Source organism: Terrapene carolina, unplaced genomic scaffold (assembly GCF_002925995.2).
Source record: "Terrapene carolina triunguis isolate 2854851 unplaced genomic scaffold, T_m_triunguis-2.0 Scaffold461, whole genome shotgun sequence".
Lineage (NCBI taxonomy): Eukaryota > Metazoa > Chordata > Testudines > Emydidae > Terrapene > Terrapene triunguis.
Window position 1 is genome coordinate 649,308 of NW_020664812.1, and position 20,762 is coordinate 670,069.

Sequence of the window (20,762 nt, forward strand, 5' to 3'; positions counted from 1 at the left end):
CTGCTCTAGTTTACAGGCACTAGTCCAGACACCTTTTAGATTCATAGCTTTCAAGGATAGAAGACATCATTGTGATCATATAGTCTGACCTCCTCTATAACACAGCCCAGAGATCTTCCCCAAAATAATTCCTGGAGCAGATCTGTTAGAAAAACATCCAATCTTGATTTAAAAATTGCCAGTGACGAAAAATTCACTGTAACCCTTGATAAATTGTTCCAATGGCTAATTACGCTCACTGTTAAAACTTTACACCTTATTTCCAGTATAAAATTGTCTAGCTTCAACTTCCTGGTATTGGATTGTGTTGAACCTTTCTCTGCTAGATCGAAGAGCCCATTATTTAACATTTGTTCCCCATGTAGGTACTTATAGACTGGGATCAAGTCACCCTTTAATCTTCTCTTTGTTCTACTAAATAGATAGCTGCTGGAGTCTCTCATTATAAAAGTGTGTTTTCTATTCCTTTCATTCTCGTATCTCTCTTCTGAACATCTTTAGAATTTATCGACATCTTTCCTGAACTGTAGACACCAGAACTGGAGACAGTATTCCAGCTGTGGTTCCATCAGTGCCACATAAAGAGGTAAAATAATCTCTTAACCTTTTTTTTGATGAAGATTGAGCTCCTTAAGTCTTGCTCTATTGGCCCTGTTCTTCAGGCATCCTTGTAGCTCTTTGCTGAAGCCTCTCCAACTCTGCCCCCAATGATGTAGCCAGCTTGTTAACTCCTGCACATCTGTTATCTTTTTTCCCCCCAAGCCCAATGTAACACAAAGACAGAAGCTACCATGGGGAATACAACTCAGGACCGTCCATTCGAGAAACACGGACTTCTCTAACTCGTGGGATAAAGCTTCATCCTTACTAACAAGTTTTAGTAGCAGGATGCAGTATTATTACTATTATTATTGTTAACTATTTGTATGGCGATTTCACTCCATTGTGCTCAGCGCTGTACAGACACGGAACAAAAAGACTGTCTTGTTCTCTTCTTCTGAGTCAGGAAATTACCTTAAGATAGAAAGAAACAGGCTGCTATAATAAAATCACTGGATGAAGTTTGCAAAAATGAGTGTATTGCTTCACAATCATGTCTGCAGGTTTATTTGTTTTTATTGACAATCAGAACAAAGTCTTTTTCCTCATTAAATACCCTAGAGGACACAGAAAGTCATGAGGGCTACAGTTATGGCCCTATGAACAATTCCTAGCTAAGATGGCAGCGGAGTTCACTCCAGGGAGGGAAGATGCTTCAGCAGCCAGGATTTTGTTTAGACGTCACTAGAAGACAAAAAACAGGAGAGGAGTTAGTCAGCCTCCTTCAGGACTGGGAAGATGTCTCAGTAAGATTCCTTTGCAATTGATTCATAGATTTTAAGGCCAGAAGGGACCAGATCATCTAGTCAGCACAGGCCAGGGAATTTCAACCACTCTTTCCCCCCCAGGGAGGTACCTATAGACCATCACAGAAAGATCATGGAAAGGGCAGCATCTGCAGAGCCACTCACCACCCGGAGAAGTCTCTGGCCTTCCAGGCATCGATGACCTCAGCGATGTTTCCTGCGACCTTCCCGCTGGGCAGCCGCAGGTCATCGGAGACGTCGCCATTGAAGTTCCCGCAGGACGCGCACAGCTTGTTAGCCAGGCTCTCGCTGACTCTCACCGTCACCTCCCCACTGGGGCTGAACAGAACCTGCATCCCCGAGCCTTGGACCACGGCCACGCCGCCCTGAGACCTGCTCACAGACACAGCACCGGAGACGTTCACCGGCAGCTGCACCAGGCGCCCGTTCACCTGGAACACACAGACATAGGTCAGAGGAGAGCTGGGGAATGGGGAGGTGAATGAAATAGAAATAGGCCAGGAGCTGAGCTAGAGTCCATAGGCCACATTACATGGCAACAGGCTCTAGAGTCTATAGGCCCCATCGTAAGGCTGTGGGATCTAGAGTCCATGGGCCCCAATACCAGGTAATGGGATCTAGAGTCTATGAGTCACAATAAAAAGCAACGGGGTCTAGAATCTATGGGCCATATTAGAAGGCAATGGGGCCTGGGGTCTAGAGTCTATGGGCCACGTTACGAAGCAAAAGGGTCTAGTGACTGTGGGCCCCATTATAAGGCAATGGGGACTAGAGAGTCTGGGCCACAATAAAAGGCAATAGTCTTACACTGAGAGGTGCAGAAAACACTATGACTGACTGAGAAGCCAAGCAATAAACAGTGCTCTGGAGAGCAAATGTTTCCAATTCTGTCAATACCCAATGAAGGTGCACTGATTTGCATAGGCAACTTGATTGGCTAAAGTCCCTCCTGATTTCAATGTTATTGACCTGTGAGCAATTATGTTTCTTAGTGGGAAAAGATTTTATGCAAATGTTTTAATACCCTAATTTACATATTTGATGAATGATACCTGCACTTATTTGCATAAATGACAGCAGCCAATCAAGAAAGAGACAAGGTGGGTGAGGTAATATCTTTTATGGGATCAACTTCTGTTGGTAGCAGCACAAGCGTTCAAGCTACACAGAGCTCTTCTTCAGGCGTGTACAGCTTGCAAGCTCCTTCCTTCCACCAACAGACGGTGGTCCAATACAAGGTATCACCTCACCCAGTTTGTGTCTCTAATATCCCGGGACCGACACGCCTACAACAACACTGCAAACAGCTGTTCAGGTTACCGAGTTCTGAGTGTGACACCATGATACTGCCTCTGATTCCTCCCTCAGTCCCCTGGGGGCAATCTTGCTCCCACAATGGACAGGTCCCCCCATGAAGGGGGGGTCTTTCCCCCAATGGAGAGGTGCCCCAGCGAAAGGAGGAATCTCCCAGGGAACCTACTGGGTTACAGAGACCCTTCCTAGAGCAGTTCCCTGCCTCTCCTCCAACCTTAGAGGTGGAACACAGCAGGGGTGAGGGGGGCTGGGTGTCAGGACTCCTGGATTGCATCCCCAGCTCTGGGAGGGGAGTGGGCTTTAGTGGGTTAGAATAGGGGGAAGTCAGGACTCCTGGGTTCTAATTCAGTCTTTGCTACTGAATAATTGTTCATCCATAACTCAGGTCATCCCCCACAGCCTGCACACCACGTCCTGTCAACACCGGGGGTTCATGAGGCTGAATGAATTGATCTTTGATGCCCAGATCAGCCCCAGTTAAGAGGATTAACATCACTGTACTTTCTAGTCTTTTCATCATTTCGGTGGCAGCTGAATGAACTTCTTGCCCCTTCGACTCAGGCTGTTCTAACGTGGCCCCCTCTTACCCAGGTCTCCTTGTTCCTTTTCACAGCTATGAAAGCATCTCGGAAGAAAATGTAGGCGGTCGTCCCAGCCATTGCTGCCCCGTCGCCGCATGCCCTGATGTCCACCACCACCCTGAACCAGGAGGGGGCACTGTCGTTGCAGAGAGAGGCCAGCTCGTAAGCTCCACTGTGGAGATCTCCTCCAGAGGCGCCGTCGAAGGAGGTGAGCTGGGCTCCGGGGAGCAGTGTGCACCGGCCTTCCTGCGTCACGCAGCCGCGCACCCCGTCCTGGAGCGCACAGATCTCTTTGTCGGGGCAGCTGTGTGGCTTGCAGACGAGTCCGCCTGAGGCCTGGCAGGTGCACTTCTCGGAGCAAGCACCAGAGATGATGCTCTCCCCGGCCTGCAGGGAAATTCCCAAACAACTTTGTTACAGGAAAGCAGCAGGAGAAAAGGCCCGGGATGGGATCAACTCAAAGCTCCCTTTGATTATTTACATTACTGTAGCCTGCCGAGGTCAGGGTCCCATTGCACTGGGTGCTGTACAAATAAATAGTGAGAGACAGTCCCTGCCCCGTCTTTACTGCAGAGTTATCTTGGGAGATCTTTCTTTCTCTGGGGTAGCCTAGCCCAGGTGTGAGCGGTCACACCGCAAACCCTACCCAAATTACTCTGTCCCCCCTGGTGCTGAGCTCCACTGTGTGTGCCGCTGGGACTTCTGGGGGCATATCCCGTGGTGCTTTGTGCTGCAATAAATGTGGGACTTTTGGTAATATTTTATCAGGTCTATGTGTGCCTCAGTTTCCCTCGGCGCTTTGTACTGCTGTGCACTGAGTGTAAAGGGAAGGGGTGAGGTGTTGGACTCATGTAGTCGCCTGGTTGGAGGCCAGAGTCATTAACAAATGGAATAAAGTCTAGGCTTGTGAACAGAGGGTCTGGAAGAGACAATGGAAACCCCAAAGGCCGGGACATTCACCCGCACTGACCAACTACCAAAGACAGGAATTTAGCTGCAAGGAAGCAGAGCAAAGGCCCTGAGCTGGAGAATGAAGGGGAAAGGTGCCAGGTGGCTGGGTGAAGAGCTTAGTTCACAGGGGCTCTCTCCTGGGATGGAGACAAAGGGACAGAGACAAAGAGAGGAAGTGACATGGTTCCTCCAGCAGCATGGCTCAAGGAAGCCCGGGCGTTAGCCAGTCTGAACTCTGCCGTGACCTTTGCTTCTCTGCGCTAACCCAAGACCTTTCAGATGCTGTAGCCAGGGGACTAACAAGCTGTTACCTTGACAAGGCCGCCTGGTGTCGCTGCAAATTCTCACTGAGAGCTTTGCACCCTGAAGAGGTAAGAACAAAACTCCCACAGGAGTCCGGCTTGACTGGACTCGCTGCAGGGAGCCGTGGAGAGACAAGGGATCACTGGTGCCCAAAGGGCCAGTTGCGGACTCACAGGGCCATGGACCTGCCCCTGTGGAGCTGGTGGGTCCTTGGGGCCCGGCACACTAAAGAGGTCGCCCTAAGGGACTAGTTATAGGCTGGCGCATAGACCAGTCCCTGTGAATCCATGACACTGGAATTCTTCCTCAGTGAATTGTGGCACCGGAGGGCTATCAGTGATTTAGCCTGTGTCTTCATGGCAAAGTGCCTGTTACCAGCCTGAGTGTAAGCAGCACCCAGGGTCCAACCACACCCCCACTCCACTCCCACCCCACCCCACCCCCTGGATGGGCCGGCCAACCTGGGCTGAAAGAACCACTGAACTCGAGTGAGAACATCAGAATGGCCATAGTGGGTCAGACCAATGTCCATCTAGCCCAATATTCTGTCTCTGGCAGTGACCAGTGCCAGATGCTGGAGAGAGAATGAACAGAACAGGGCAATTAGTGTGTGATCCATCCCCTGTCATCCACTCACAGCTTCTGGCAGTCAGAGGGTTAGAGATAACCCGGAGCATGGGGTTGGAGCCCTGAAAATCTTGGCAAATAGCCATTGATGGTCCTATCCTGCTTGAATGTATCTAATTCTTTTTTGAACCCAGGTATAGTTTTGGCCTTCACAACATCCTCTGGCAATGACTTCCACAGGTTGACTGTGTGTTGTGTGAAGTGCTTCCTGACTGGGTTGAAGACGGAGCATGATAAGTTTATGAACTTCCTAGACGGGAAAGGACCTGTCCCATTCCCCATCCTCCAAGCCAGCCACTTACCCTAACTGGGGTCAGGATTAGACCTGCAGCCTCCTAGAGGGGAAAGGCAATATGTCCCTTTCCCAACCCTCTAAGCCAGCCAGTGTCCCATGCTGGGCCAGATCAGGGCCGGCGCCCTCTAGTGGGGAAAGGCTCCATATGCCATTTTCCATCCAATCCCATAGTTTTCCTGTGATGAATCCCTAGCGCATGGCATAGTTTCATTTCCACGTGCAAGGATCACACAGGGCAGGTGTTTCGATGCTCATCTAACCAAGTGCCACTGACTGCAGCGGAAGTCACATGGGTGACTGAAGGCAGGACCTAGCTGTAGGTTTTATGTGTCGCTGCACTGAAGGGCACAGACACACAGTCACTGTAACTCCCTGTGGGAAGCTAGGACAATCCCACACCTACAAGGGCATCCGATGCCAAATGCCAGCATCGAGGATGACAGCCGACTCATATCCCAGCACCCACCTTGATGTAGCGTCCGTCACGCACGCAGCCGCATCCTTCCATGGGCGTGCACGTTTCCCCATTGAATGCGTAGCCGGCGTCGCACTGGCAGCCTTCAAAGCATTTCGCAGTGCATTGGGCAGGAGAGAACAAGCCAGCGCATGTGAAATCGCAGGATCTAGTGCACAGCTCGTAGTGGCTGTTGGCCGGGCAGGTGAAAGCTGGAGAGACAGAAGCGAATGAGAAAAGGATGAAAACCTGAGGCTATGTCTGCACTACAGCACTGCAGCTATTCTGCTGTAGCACCCTGGTGTAAATGCTTCCTACATCAGCAGACGGGGCTCTCCCATCCGTTTGAGATACGATAGCTCGGTCAATGGAAGAATTCTTCCATCAACACAGCTGTGTCTACTGTGGAGTTAGGTCGACCTAGCTATGTCACACAGGGTGTGAAATTTTCACAGCCCTGAGCGATGTGGCTAGGTCAATCTAATTTTTAGGTGTAGTGTAGACCAGGCCTGCCTCACCCATCCCACCCCCTGCAGCATGCTGCCAACCAGCTACTCACTCCTCGCAAAGGTGTCTGACAAGCAGAGAGATTGTGATACCACTTCACTAGCTGCAAATACAGCTGAAAATAAGAGCAGGCTGTAGATTGTTCTGTAAACTTACGGCAGAAGGAGGCTGTTCTCCAGGCACTGACTGTGCCTCCAGCTGCCTGGCATGCGGTCGCGTAGGCCTGGACACTCTGGCAGAGGATTTCTCTTGCTCCATTGGCAGCACACATGTCATAGAGACAATGGTTGAAATACTCGGTAGGGCTGACCAGTGAGTGACAGTATTGAAAGGGACCTGATGTCGCTTTGAGCAACCCACAGGAGCTATCGACCTGATACGGCGCTGTTTTAGCTGCATCACAGACCGGGCATCTTTCCCCACAGCCGTCGGTGCACGTGGCACCATCAACGGGCACCTTCCAGGAGGCCCCGAACTCATCCGCATTCTGGGCGCTCTTCCCACTGGGCAGCAGGAAATCGTCATTCTTGTCACCGTTGAAGTTGCCGCACAAGCCGCACACGTGTCCCTTGTAGGAGCTGGGGATGGAGACTAGGACATAATAGGAGGTGTCATAAAGGACTTTGAGGCCAGAGGCAGACTGGACAATGATGTTGTTCCCCTCCTGGTTGATCCGAAGTTTCCCGTCGTTCATAGACAGCGGGAGAGTGTAGAGCTCCCCGTCCACCTGTGCCAATGAGAGGGAAATTCACCTGTCACTAGTGGGGACTCAGCAGCTGTATCCTGGTTACAACACACAATGTTAGTCACTCTAGGCCAGTGGTTCTCAACCAAGGGTATGCAGAGGTCTTCCACGGGGTACATTAACTCATCCACATATTTGCCTAGTTTTACAACAGCCTATATAAAAAACACTAGTGAAGTCAGTACAACCTAAAATTTCAGACAGACAATGACTTGTTTATATTGCTCAATATACTATACACTGAAATGTACATATGATATTTATATTTCAAATTATTTATTTTATAATTTTATGGTAAAAATGGGAGAGTAAGCGATTTTCCAGTACTAGTGTGTCTGTGATACTTTTGTATTTTTATGTCTGAGTTTGCAAGCAAGTAGTTCTTCAGTGAGTGAAACTTGGGGGTACACAAGACAAATCAGACTCCTGAAAGGGGTACAGTCGTCTGGAAAGGCTGGGAGCCACTGTTCTAGGCTACAATGAGAATAATCTCAAACAGGGACTTACCATGACTTTCCACTTCCTTCCTCTCTCCATGGTGATGGTGTAACCATGAACGGAGACCACCACCATCCGTGCCACTGACACTTGGCCATTACCGTAGCTCTCATTTTCTACCACCACGGAGAAGTTTGCCAGCCCAGCGTCACTGCTACAGACTCTGGCTAAACTGTAAGTGCAAGTGCCCTGGAAATCAAAGGCCCGTCCATCAAAGGTCAGATAGTGACGATCACCAGACACTACACATTTGCCGCAGCCCGTGGCGTGGCAGCCTAGGATTCCATTCTCCACCCTGCACTGTTCGTTGGCTCCACAGGAAGCCTCCTGGCACTCAACGATCCCATTGTCTTTGCACCGGCACCGTTTCTGGCAGGAGGTGCTGGCGTAGAACTCCTCTCCCTTCCTGTAGTACCTGCCCTGGTGCACACAGCCGCACTGCGCGATGGGGACGCACCGGTCTCCGCTCAGGAGGAACCCGGCGTCGCAGAAACACCCTTCGGCACAGGGGGCGTCACAGCCGTCCGGCGCCGAGAGGCCGTGGCAGGTGGCAGGGCAGCCGTTCCCACAGAGCTCGTAGTGGAAGTTACGGGGGCAGGTAGGGCCTGAAGGAGAAGATCAGAGAGAACGTGCAGATAGGGATGAGAGAAAGAAGAAATGCAAAGGTAAGTTGAAAAAAATCTCTCTCAAGTCATATCACTTACAATAGGATTGTTCTGGTGGGGTTGGGAGCCAGGACTCCTGGATTCTATTCCTAACTCTGGGAGGGGAGTGGGGCCTAGTGGTTAGAGCAGGGAGGCTGGGAGTCAGGTCTCCTGGGTTGTATCCCAGATGTGGAAGGACGGCCAGGTCTAGAGGGTTAAAGCAGTGTGGGCTGGGAGTCAGGACTCTGGATTTTCTTTCTAACTCTTGGAGGGATGTTTGGTCTAGTGGTAAGAGCTGCAGACAAGGGGATCTGTTCCAATGTGTTTTGAATTCTGGCAGTGGGCTGCTGTGTATTGTAGCGATAGGGGACTGGGAGTCAGGATTCCTGGGTTCTGGCATTGGCTTCTCGTGTGACTTTGAGCAAATCACTTTATTTCTCTCTGCCTCTATTTTCCTGCTCTCTTATGGGAAGGATGACTAGTGTTTGTAAAGTATTTCCGACACCTGGGAGAAAGGTGCCGGCAAGCAGACAGCATTACGTTACTACAGAATAAAGTTAAAGCAGGTGACCCTTACTGTCCGTGACACTGGAGGAAAACTACTGCAAGATGATAACTCTATAGGGCCATTGACGCATGACTGAGCCATTCTGAGCCCACCCTGTAGATGGCGCTGCACATGCACACTATGCACACATAAAGCGAAGTCAATTAGCAACACTCACTGCAGAATGAGGCCGATCTCCACTGCCCTATCTGGATGCCCCTGGCCTGGCAGGCTGTCACGTAGGCACTGATTGCACTGCAGAGAGCGTCACGGTGACCCTTGTACTGGCAGGTATCAAAGACACAGTCGTCAAAGAAAGGGGCTGGGTCGATGACCTCATGGCACTCTCTGAACGGCCCGTCCCCTCTGATGATGACCCCACAGTACCGATCTCCCTTGTAGGGTTGTCTCTGAGCCTCACTGCAAACTGGGCAGTCCTTGGTGCAACTGGGCAAGCATCCAGGGACCTCCCCCACCTTCCAGTTCTCTGCAAACTGGATGGCGTTGGCTGCCCGGCTCCCGTCCCTCATGGTCAGGTCGTCACTGGCAGTTTGGTTGTTGTTGCCACAGAGGCCGCAGAGGGCATTGGTGTAGGTGTTGGGAACAGTGACCCGGACCACGCTGCTCCCGTCGAAGGTCACCCTCAGGTCGAAGGCGGTCTTGATGACGATGTGGGATCCACTGACGTAGGCCTGTAGCTTCTCCTCATGGTAGAACGGCAGGTCCATGAAAACTCCATCCACCTGGAACAGATGTGGCAGGACCGGGGCTTAATTTTGAATGAACACTGCAAGCAGAGAGTGGGGATCCAGAACACCTGGGTTCTATCCCTGGCTCTGCAAGGGGTGTGGGGTCTAGTCTTGAGAGAATGTAGAAGGACAGAATCATAGAATATCAGGGTTGGAAGGGACCTCAGGAGGTCATCTAGTCCAACCCCCTGCTCAAAGCAGGACCAATCCCCAGACAGATTTTTGCCCCAGATCCCTAAATGGCCCCTTCAAGGATTGAACTCACAACCCTGAGCTATCCCTCATCCAGTCCACAAAGATGCGATCCATGTAGAAAAGACATGTCAGGGATGGTCAAGGTCTGAATTCCCAGTTATAGTAAGTCCCTTTCACACCTCTTGGGCAGTATAAGTGCAATTTATTTCAACTTTGGCTGGCAGAGCAGTGTAAAGGGCCTTAGCACAACACACGTCAGGGTCAGGTACCTTAGCAGAGGAAGCTTTTAGGGCTGTTGATTCCCCTGGAGTCAATGGGGCCGGATATCAGAGTGGCATGAATTGGCCATAGCTCCATCGGAGTCCATTGCGCCCAATCCCCAGCTAAAGGAGTAAGTTGTTTGAGTGCAGAGGAGTTACAATGGCATAACTGCACTTATGGGGAGGAGAAAATCATTCATTCTATATTCACAAAGGGGCCCTCAGTTACTTCCCACACACCCACCAGCTCAGTGTACAATGGACACAGGACTTGGTTCTACAGTGAGGACTGAAATCAGGGGCAACTTATCAAGAGCAAGAGTTCCTGCTCACAGCTTCCAAAATTACCCTGTAGTTCTGCATCCCTACCTTGATCTTGCGGGGATATTGCTGGCTGACAGTGATGTTTCTGCCGTAGACCTCCAAGGTCACCGTTTTGGTGTAGGACACGGCCTTGCTGCCGCGGTTGTTATTCTCCACCTTGACGTTGAACGGGGTGAGCGTGGGGTCCTCGGAGCAGACCCCAGCCAGCTGGTAGATGCAGGTGCCCATGAAATCGTACTTTTTCCCGTCGAAGGTGGTGTAGTGAGGGTCCCCGGAGGCCGTGCAGGTGGAGTAGCTGATTGCGTGGCAGTCACGGACCCCGTTGATCACGGCGCATCTCTCGCTGGCCTTGCAGCTGGTCTCCTGGCAAACCACCATGCCCAGGCTGGGGTCACACCTGCACCGAGAGCGGCAGTTCTCATCAGCCCAGAACTCCTCGTTGGGTTGGTAGTAGCGGCCATTGTAGTCACAGCCACAGCTCCCCACGGGGACACACTGGCCAGCGCTGAGGACGTAACCATCGTCACACTGGCAGGTCTCCACGCAGGGCTCCCGGCAGGAGGAGGGGGCAGTTCGGTCGGAGCAGCTGGCCGGGCAGGCGTTCCCACAGGCCTCGTAGTGGCTGTTCTCAGGGCAGGGCAGGACTGGGAGGGGGTCAGAGAGGGGGAGATTTAACATCACAGGAAATGAACTAAAAACACCTGCTTAGATGCAGCAAGAGCCAGAGACAAATTCTAATGTGCAATCAGCATCCTCTATATCACAGGCCCGATGTACAAGTAGCCACAGCAAGGCCACCTCTGGAGCACAGCACGGGGAACAACCCCACTGGGCAAGGGTGTTTGCTAGCTGGGAGAGCAGGGAAATGCTCTCTTCATATAGAAAATCCAAGAAGATCTGCAAAGTGCACCCAGAGCAGACTAGACCGCACTTGTCAAGGCCTCATCTGGAAGCCCCACCCATGCCAGATGGCCTAGGATTTAGCACCTGTGCCATTGAAGTCGAGCAGTTAAGTAGATCCTGTATTTCCAGGTAGTATTTTGGATGGGTCTCACCTTTCCATCTCTTTCTGATTCATCACTCTCTTCCATCCAATCCACCCACCAAATCCATACCTCTCTTCTGTTCCTCAGTTACATCCCTCTTACACAATATTGACGACCCCTTATTTGACGTCATTCATTTTCACAACCTCCTTACATTTACTGGTAAGAGCAAAAAATATATTGATGAATACAATGATACAGCTACATAACTGGAATGTGGATGTGTTTCCAAAGGTTGGCTGAGAATACTTGACCTTGAAGCGTTAGGATGCACAGGGAGAGGAGAAAGTGAGATTTTCTTTACTTTTGATTGTAATAAAATGCTCAATGCCTCCCAACACCCCTTAATTGTCTTTTGTGAATTCTGCTGGGGGGGAGGGGTGTGTTGTGACTCATTGGTTGAGGAACACTTCTCTAAAGCATTCAATCCATCCATTAAAAAAAAATCCATTTATCTAATCCAGTGGTCCCCAACCTTTTTCGTCTGGCGGGCACCAGATGATGCGCCACGGAGGACCGTGGCGGCGGACGAGCATCCCAAAATGCCGCCGACAAGCAGCGTCATCCAGAGGCGTCACCGCCGAAATGCTGCCGAAGATTGGCGGCATTTCGGTGGCAACGCCTCTGGATGACGCTGCTTGTCGGCGGCATTTCGGCGGATGCTCGTCCGCCGGCCAGTACGCAGGCGCACGTAGACGCCCCGGCGTGCACCATGGCGCCGCGGGCACCGCATTGGGGACCACTGATCTAATCCATCCATATAATCCAATAAATCATGAAATCCACTGCATCAAAGACTATCTGCCTATTTTAGGTAATTATATAGCATACATTACTATACTATCTGAGCAGCTCACAAAATAGAATATATTTACCCTCCCTCCTCCTTGTGAGAGAAAGCAGTGCTATTATCCCCATTGTACACATGGAAACAGAAGAAGTGACCTGTCAAAAGTCACACAGGAAGCAGCTGGAAGAACAGGGATTGGAACCGTGGTCTTCTAAGTATAGGCTACATTTACAGTCTAATACCAGAAGGCACCATTATGATCATCTAGCCCTGTATACCACCGGCCAGAGAACAGCCCCAAAATAAACCCTACAGCAAACCTGTTAAAAAAAAATCCAATCTTGATTGAAAAATTGTCAGTGATGGAGCATCCACCATGCGCCTTATCAAGTTGTTCCAATGGTCAATTACTCTCACTGTTAAAAATTTACTCCTTATTTCCCGTCTGAATTTGTCTAGCTTCACCTTCCAGCTATTGGGGGGCGTTATAACTTCATCTCCTAGACTGAAGTGCCCATTATTAAATATTAGTTCCCCATTTAGATACTTATAGACTGTGATCAAGTCAGCCCTTAACCACTGCTAAGCTTAATCACTATAAAGCCGGTTTTCTGATCCTTTAATCATTCTCCTGGCTCTTCTCTGACCCTCTCCAATTTATCAACCTCCTTCTCGAACTGTGGGCACCAGAACTGGACACAGGAATCCAGCAGCAATCGCACCAATGCCAAAGCTAGAGGTAAAATTACTTCTCTGCTCCTACTCATGATTCCCTTCTTTATGTATCCCAGGGTTGCATTAGTTCTTTTGGCCACAGCATCACACTGGGAGCTCATGTTCAGCTGATTATCCACTATGAGCCCCAAATCGTTTCAACAGTCACTGCTTCCCCGGATCAAGTCCCCCTCCTGTAAGTCTGGCCGACATTTTTTGTTCCTAGATTTACATATTTACATTTAGCTGTATTAAAACACATATAATTTGTTTGCACTGAGTTTACCAAGCAATCCAGATTGCTCTGAATCGGTGACCTGTTCTCTTCTTTATTTACCACTCCCCCAACTTTTGTGTCATCTGCAAACTTGATCAGTGATGATTTGATGTTTTCTTCTGGGCAGGGGCGTGCACAGGAATTTAGATTCCAGCATTTTTGGAGGGACAAGTTCTGTGCCCCTGCCGGGGTCCCAGGGACAGAGGAACTGTCAGCTCCCGTCGGGGTTCCAGCACTGGAGGAGCTCGCGTGCCGAGCCTGCCAGAGCCCTGGGGGCTGGAGGAGCTTGAGCTCTTCCTGGTGGGGCCCCCGGGCGTTCAAAGAGCTCTGTGCCACCTGCCAATTATTGGGGGGCCCATGCCCCTTGTTGCCCCCCCTTTTGTACCCTCCTGCATCTGGGTCATTGATAAAATGGTAATTAGCAATCCCTCTGGAAACACACCTGCTCAGCAGTGTTCCCTCTCATTTTTCCCACCATGTGTGGAATGAATCACCTCCATATTGGTGCACACACCAAAATTCATGTTGCGGGGGTGGGCCCGAGGGGTTTGGAGTGTGGGAGGGGCCTCAGGGCTGGGGCAGAGGGTTGGGGTGTGGGGGCGTGAGGACTCTGGGATGGGGCCGGGGATGAGGGGTTTGGGGTGCGGGAGGGGGCTCAGGGCTGGGGCAGAGGGTTGGTTTGTGGGGGGATAAGGGCTCTGGCTGGGGGTGCGGGCTCTAGGGTGGGGCCGGGGATGAGGGGTTTGGAGTGTGGGAGGGGCCTCAGGGCTGGGGCAGAAGGTTGGGTTGTGGGGGGTGTGAGGACTCTGGGATGGGGCTGGGGATGAGGGGTTTGGGGTGCAGGCTGCTCCAGGGCTGCAGTGGGGAGAGAGGACTCCCCCCAGCCCTCTCTCACTGCAGCAGCTCAGGGCCAAGTCAGAGGCGCCTCTCCCCAGCCATGGCAGCACCGGCGGGGCTGGGCCGGGCCAGGGGAGGGGCACCTCTCCCCACCTGCACGGCCCTTGCTAGACTGCTGCACGGCCGTGCGGCTGTGCAGCTTACAGGGAACTTAGCTGCTCAGTGATGATTCCTTAACCATGCCCCAACCAGCTTGTCCATGCTGATTCCTGCCTTGAGTGCAGAGGACCAGACTAGATGACCTCTCGAGGTCCCTTCCAGTTGTATGATTTTATGCAATTATCTAATAGTGCTGGCTGAAAAAAGCTTGAAAAAAATATTTTTCCATCAGACAATGTGGCTTTGTCAAAATTTAAATTTTCTGTGGGAAATTTAAAAAGAAATGGCAGAATTCTTGTGGTCCATAATGGGGCAGGGAGAGACCATGGTGCATCATGGGAGATGGTTAGGGAGCAATGCCCGTAGGAGAGAATGGGAGTACGAGGGCTCCGGAACTACAGCTCCTATGTGGCTGCTCCGGCAGGAGCAGAGATTAATGCTGATGTGAAATAAATGTTTCCTTTCAGAACCCCAATCTGAAACATTCGATTTGGGAATATCATAATGTTTGCTTCTATCTAAATATTTCATTTGGACATTTTTGAATTTAATTTTTTTCAGAACATGAATATTTTGACATTTTGGGCCCATTTGGGGAGAAATGGAAATATTAAAACATCAGAATTTCCCATGGGATGGAAATTCTCCTTACTGATCAGTCAGTCATTTTCTTTGTCTCCCATGCCTCCATCTATTGTGTACACCTGATGTTTGCACCACACATCTGATGTGTACACCCATGAGTATCTATATCTGTCTCATCTATGACCTAATCCATTTAATTTATCCATCCATCTGTCTAATGTCTAATCTACCAATCTTTACCTCTAATCCATTTAATCTCCCTATCCATGCAATCCATCTATTCCTCCCAACAATATACTGAGTCTTTCTCTTTCTCTAATCTAATCTACCAAACCCATGTGTCTATCCATTGTCAACTTATCTAGTCTGTTCCAGGGATTTCTAGTGCACAGATCCCCATAGTGCCTAGTTGCCAAGGTGCAGTATCTAAGCTTATCTGCCTGATGCTAACCCCCCTCAACATCTCCTCAAGCGGTAGAGTAAGAAGATTGGCTTGTCTTATTGCTGCTTTTGTCAATAAAGAAAGCAAACCACAGAGCTCACCACAGCCGGACGGTGTCCTCCAGTCATAGACGGTGATGCCCTGTTTCTTGCAGATGGCTGCATAGGCCTCCAGCGCCTGGCACAGGATGTTCTTGGCTCCCCCGTTCAGACACACGTCGTAGATGCAGCTGTCAAAAATGTCCTCAGCGCTCACTTTGGGGTGACACTCTCTGAAGGGCCCTCCCGGTGCTTTGCTGATCAAACCACAGTATTCGTCGCCCCCATAGGCCTCCTTCCTGCTCTCATCGCACGTTGGGCAGTTCCCTGGGCAATAATCCCAGCAGAAAGGGTCCCGGTCTTTGACTTTCCAACCCTTGGCCCACTCCACGATGGAAGAGACTCTGGTGCCATTGGGTGATGTCATGTCATCTCCACGGTTTTGGTTGAAGTCCCCACAAAGGCCGCACATGGCCCCATAATAGCTGCTGGGGAGGGTGATGATCAGGTGCCAATTCCAGTCATATGACACCTGCAGACCAAAGTCTGTCTGCAGGATAGCATTGAGACCGCTCTGGTAGAGCTTGATTTTACCGTCTTCAAGGGTCACCGGCAAGCTGGTGATCACGTCATTGATCTAGAGATAGGAGGAAAGAACCAATCATTATTTCTCTTTCAATCTCACCTCTTACAAGTTGCTCTTCTGGGACAATACAGATTGGAAAGCCCAGAATTAAGTACTTGAGAGCTCAGCGATAAAATGTTCTCTGTCCAAGGGACCTGGCTGTGGAATGTATTCCCAGTGCAGTATAGATAAATCTAGAGTCTGACCAACTTTAGGAAATGCTGGAAGACCCTCCCATATCATAAAGCTTTCCCACCATAATGACAATGACATTCACAGCTTGAAACCCACCCAAAACTCCATGGATTTCACCAGAGCATTTACTATTGTCAATATATATTTTATGCAGAGGATGCTTAGATACTGTGGTGTTGGCTGGCAGTACAAAACCAGAGAGAAAAAGAGAGAGAGAGATGGTCAAAATGTTTTAAATGAAAAACTTGGCTTCTTTATTATCGGTTTTCTTTGAATACAAACTGTCAGCATCCTTCTTCTTCTTTGTGCGTGGTCATGTTGTTCTTTGTGTTCAGTCACTGTAACTCTTTATTGTGTTCAGCCGTGGTCATCCTTGTTTTTGTTTTTGGTTGTTCCTGTCATTTACTGAGTATGATCACTGTAGTCTCTGTTCTTTTTTATGGACGTTCATCACAGCCCATTATTGAGTTTGGTCATCATGATCTTTGTTTTTCTTTCTGTTTGGTCATTATTGTCCTTGTTCTTCTTTGTGGTCATTTCTCATCACCCTTTGTTGGGTTGGGTTATCCTCATCCTTGTTCTGTGTTGGTTTTGGTCATCTTTGCACTGTACCAGGTTTGGTCCTCATCATCTTTGTTCTTCCTGGTGTTCAACCACCATGGCCCTGTATTGCATTTGGTCATCACTGTCCTTCAATGTGCTCAATCCAAGGAACCAGTTAGTCTGTGTGATTTGGAGGGACAATGTGGCCTAGGGAGACTAGTGGAACAGGAATTCTCGGAGGCCCAAGGGGACCAGGTGGCCCATGTGGTTCATGGAGACAAGATTGCCCTGATGACTTGGTAGGACCCAGGGGCCTGGAGCATATAATTTAAAATCGGTTCATTTTTGGCTGTTCAGATTCCTATGTGATGTTAGCATTTTGGATCTTTTTTCTTTTCATGGACACTTTGAGACCACAAAAAGCGGATTTTTTTCAATGACAATCCAAAAGTTTTCAATTCTGAAATTTCTAAATATAATTTGAATTACCCATTTCAAAATGAATGACATGATTCAGTGGAAATTCTTGAAAAGCAAACAAAAATATTGGTCCTTTTTGTATGAATGGAACAAAAAAGATTTTGCAATTCTCCAAAAAATACTTGGTCTTCAACAAGGTAGGTAGGTAGATAGATAGATAGATAGATAGATAGATAGATAGATGTGCATGAGGATGGATAGGATGGACGGAGAGAAAAAGAGATGTCTGTGTGGGATAGACAGAGTGATGGATAGATGTGTATGGGGATGGATAGATAAAGAGCTTTGTACGGAGGTGGAAGGGAGGATGGATGCACAGGTATGAGGACAGATAGATGTGTACGAGGATGGAAGGGGAGATGGATTCAAAGATAGATATATTTGGGAGGGTGGACGGGGGGAAGTTTTTATTCCAAATGTAACCTCTCCAATCATTTTTGCAGTTTGTACTCACTCTGATTTTCCCAACTTCCTTCTTGTAGATGGAGATGATGTACCCGTAGACATAGATGTTGGTCAGACGCACATAGGAGACAGCCTGGTTGCCCCCCCTGTTATCGTTCTTCTCATTGATGGTGAAGGGCACCAGAGTGGGATCGGTCCCACAGTACTTGGCAATGGTGTAGGTGCAGGTGCCCTGGAAGTCAAATTTCAGCCCATCAAAGGTGTGATAGTGCGGGTCCCCCCAGCCCCAGCAGGTTCCAGTGTAGTTGGGAACACACGTTGCACGGCCGTTCTCGATCTTGCACGTCTCCTTGGTCCGGCACTTCAGGACTTTGCAAGGATCTGAAAGGGGAGAAATCCCAGCAGTCCATGAGTGAGAGCTAGATGCCAGGCAAGCTCGGTTCAGCATAGGCTCAGTTATTGTCCAGAACCAACTGGCCCACCAAAGTCATTCGGAAGAGGGGCCAACCAGAGAGGATTCAATGAGAGACAGTTTGCTACAGATGACAGACCTAGACTATGTCCCTGCTCAGTGATTGATGAGAAAGAAATTCCCTTGGCTTCTGTAGAATCATGGAATCAGATGGTTAGAAGGGACCGAAAGGGTCATGTAGTCTAACCTCCTGCTAAGATGCAGGATAGAAGCTCTGCCTGAGTAGGGATTAAGTAAATAGGGAGAGTAAGGACCTCAACATTTGACCCAAAAGGCAGGAACAGAGGAGACTTTTATTTACCTCTTGACTGTCAAGTCCCTGATCCAAAAGCCAAGGATAAAATCAATTACTTGATTTCACATGTCCTGCCTCCCAGCCCTCCATCTCCTACCCATAAAACTCATTAGATCCCACTCCCCTCCTAGAACTAGGGATAAAACCAAGGAGAACTGGCTCCTAGCCCCCCTGCTCTAACCACTTGACCCCACTCCCCTCCTAGATCTAAGGATAGAAACTCTACTCTGGGCCAGACCCTCAGCTGTTGTGACTCCATTGAGTCTCCTCTAATGTCCAGTTCTACAATCACCTCTCTTCTTCTTTCACTCACTCTCTTTTACCTTTGTTGATACATTGCATGACTCCATCTCTGATCTCACAGGTTTCATCACTGGCACAGCTGTGGGCCTCGCAGGTGAATCCTTGGAAAGGAATGCAGGTGCAGCTTTGCTGGCACTTGTTCTTCAGGACCGTGTTGTTGGGCTGTTTGAAAAAAGGAGAAATAATACAATGTAACCCAGACAAATATAGTTTTACAGTGAGGAGGTTTTCAGTTATATGTAGCCCATATATGGGTACAGAAATCACATCTCTTGTCTCCCAGCCTCCCTAACTCACCAGATCTCACTCTTCTCCTAGAGCCAGGAACAGAACCCAGGAGTCCTGGCTCCCACCCCCCTTGCTCTTTTCTTTACCTCTTGACTGTCAAGTCCCTGATCCAAAAGCCAATGATAAAATCCCTGACTTGATTTGACAGAGACCCCACTCTCCTTGAGAGCCGGCTATAGAACCCAAGAGTCCTGGGTCCCTGCCCCCTTTTGCTCTAAACCACTAGATCCTACTCTCCTCCCAGAGCAAGGGACAGAAGCTATTAGTTATCATTCCCAGCCACCCTGCTCTAATCCACTAGACCAAACTCCCCTTTCAGAGCCAGGGTTCATGGAAAGAGAATTGCACCATTAGTGTTGTTTGCCTTTCTATAGAGATTTATGTTTTGGCCATTGGCAAGTGACAACGGACTGACACAACATGGCTGATGAGAGCAGGGCGTGGAGGAAGCGAACGTATAGGAGTTAATACCCCAGCAGGGGGCGGTACCTTGTAATATATCCCCTTGTTGAAGCACCCACAGCTCTGTAGAGCCACGCAGCCCTGGCCATCGAAGAGGAAGCCATCATCGCACTGGCAGCCTTCGGCGCAGGTGTCTGGGCACTTCCTGGCGTCGGTGATCCTGGCACAGGTGGTGGTGCAGAGGTCGGCGCACACCTTATAGTGACTGTTGGCCGGGCAGCTCAGAGCTAAAGCAGAGAGAGAAGTAATTGATGGCTGGAGAGATCTCACCCCACAGCTTAGAGGGACAGACATGAAGGAGAGGAGAATCTAACAGTAACGAGAGGACCAGGTCACCTTTATAACGGAACATGAAGTTGTTGGTTCCCACCCAAAGGAGTCTCTGAAGAAGCCCAGAGGCCTGGAATGAGATACCTAGAATCACTGTCCCCGCCCTGCAGAGGGAGGGGAGCGAGTGGGACAGGCCCTTGTGCTATACCAGCATCATGGCACTTACGGCAGAAGGAGGTGCTCCTCCAGGGCTGGATAGTGACCCGGGCCTCTTGGCAGGCCGTCACATAGCTGTGGATGCTCTGGCACAGGATCTGGGAGTCCCCGTTGCCCAGGCACAGATCATACAGGCAGTTGTTGAAATACACAGTGGGGCTGACTGTGCTGTGGCAGGCGGCGAAGGGGCCATCGGGGGCCGTGAGCAGCCCGCAGTAGTTGCGCTGTTTGAAGACATCCTTCTTCCTCTCCTCACAGACCGGGCAGTTGTTCCCGGCGCATCCGTCCTCACAGGCCGCCCCCGGGATCGGGACTTTCCAGGCAGAACCGAACGCTGCCACGTTAGGGGCCGCCCTGCCATCGGGGAGCAGGAACTCGTCATCCCGACGCCCGTTGTAGTTCCCGCACAGGCCGCACATCTGGCCCTGGTAGTTCCCTGGGATGGTGACTCTGGCCTGGTAAACCAGGTCGTAGCTCACGGTGAGGCCGAAGTCCGTTTGCACCAGCACATTCCCGCCATGCTGATATGCTTGGAGCTGCCCATCAGCCACGACCACAGGCAGGTTGTGGGACACCCCGTCCACCTGAAAGAGACAGAGCATTCCCTGTGAGCCGGGGGCGTGGATGCTGTAGGGGTGGCTTATGGGCACAAGATAGGGTCCCAGTGACACCTGGTTAAATCTGTAGTGACTCCACTGAACTGAATTAAGTTAGGGCCAGATTCTCATCTCACTGATCCCAAGGTAAAACCAGAGTCACTTCTTTCAGTGTAACAGGGTCAGGTCTGGATTCTGATCTCAGTTCCCTGGGGTTAATCTGCAATCATCCACTCACTGCAATGGGGTGAGGACTGGATTCTGGTGTCACTTGTACCATTCAAAATCCATAGTCCACTTTTTTCAGTGTGAGGCCTCTGGATTTACATTGGTGTCAATGAGGTCAGGATCACACACTCTGTC

General features: G+C 50.0%; 1 protein-coding gene across 1 annotated transcript in view; it reads right to left on the reverse strand.

Annotated features, from left to right (window-relative positions):
- Nucleotides 1–1,105: 1,105 nt before the first annotated feature.
- Nucleotides 1,106–20,762, reverse strand: part of LOC112104440 (IgGFc-binding protein-like) — a 30,472-nt gene continuing 10,815 nt past the window's right edge. Inside the window, exons 7-19 of the mRNA XM_029913115.1 lie at nt 19,814–20,387; nt 19,345–19,544; nt 18,588–18,729; nt 17,547–17,878; nt 15,313–15,886; nt 10,407–11,005; nt 9,012–9,576; nt 7,652–8,247; nt 6,556–7,126; nt 5,905–6,104; nt 3,269–3,649; nt 1,512–1,798; nt 1,106–1,157 (exon numbers count right to left, since the gene is read on the reverse strand). Coding sequence (XP_029768975.1) covers nt 1,106–1,157; nt 1,512–1,798; nt 3,269–3,649; nt 5,905–6,104; nt 6,556–7,126; nt 7,652–8,247; nt 9,012–9,576; nt 10,407–11,005; nt 15,313–15,886; nt 17,547–17,878; nt 18,588–18,729; nt 19,345–19,544; nt 19,814–20,387 — 5,073 coding nt within the window. The remainder of the gene's footprint in view (nt 1,158–1,511; nt 1,799–3,268; nt 3,650–5,904; nt 6,105–6,555; nt 7,127–7,651; nt 8,248–9,011; nt 9,577–10,406; nt 11,006–15,312; nt 15,887–17,546; nt 17,879–18,587; nt 18,730–19,344; nt 19,545–19,813; nt 20,388–20,762) is intronic.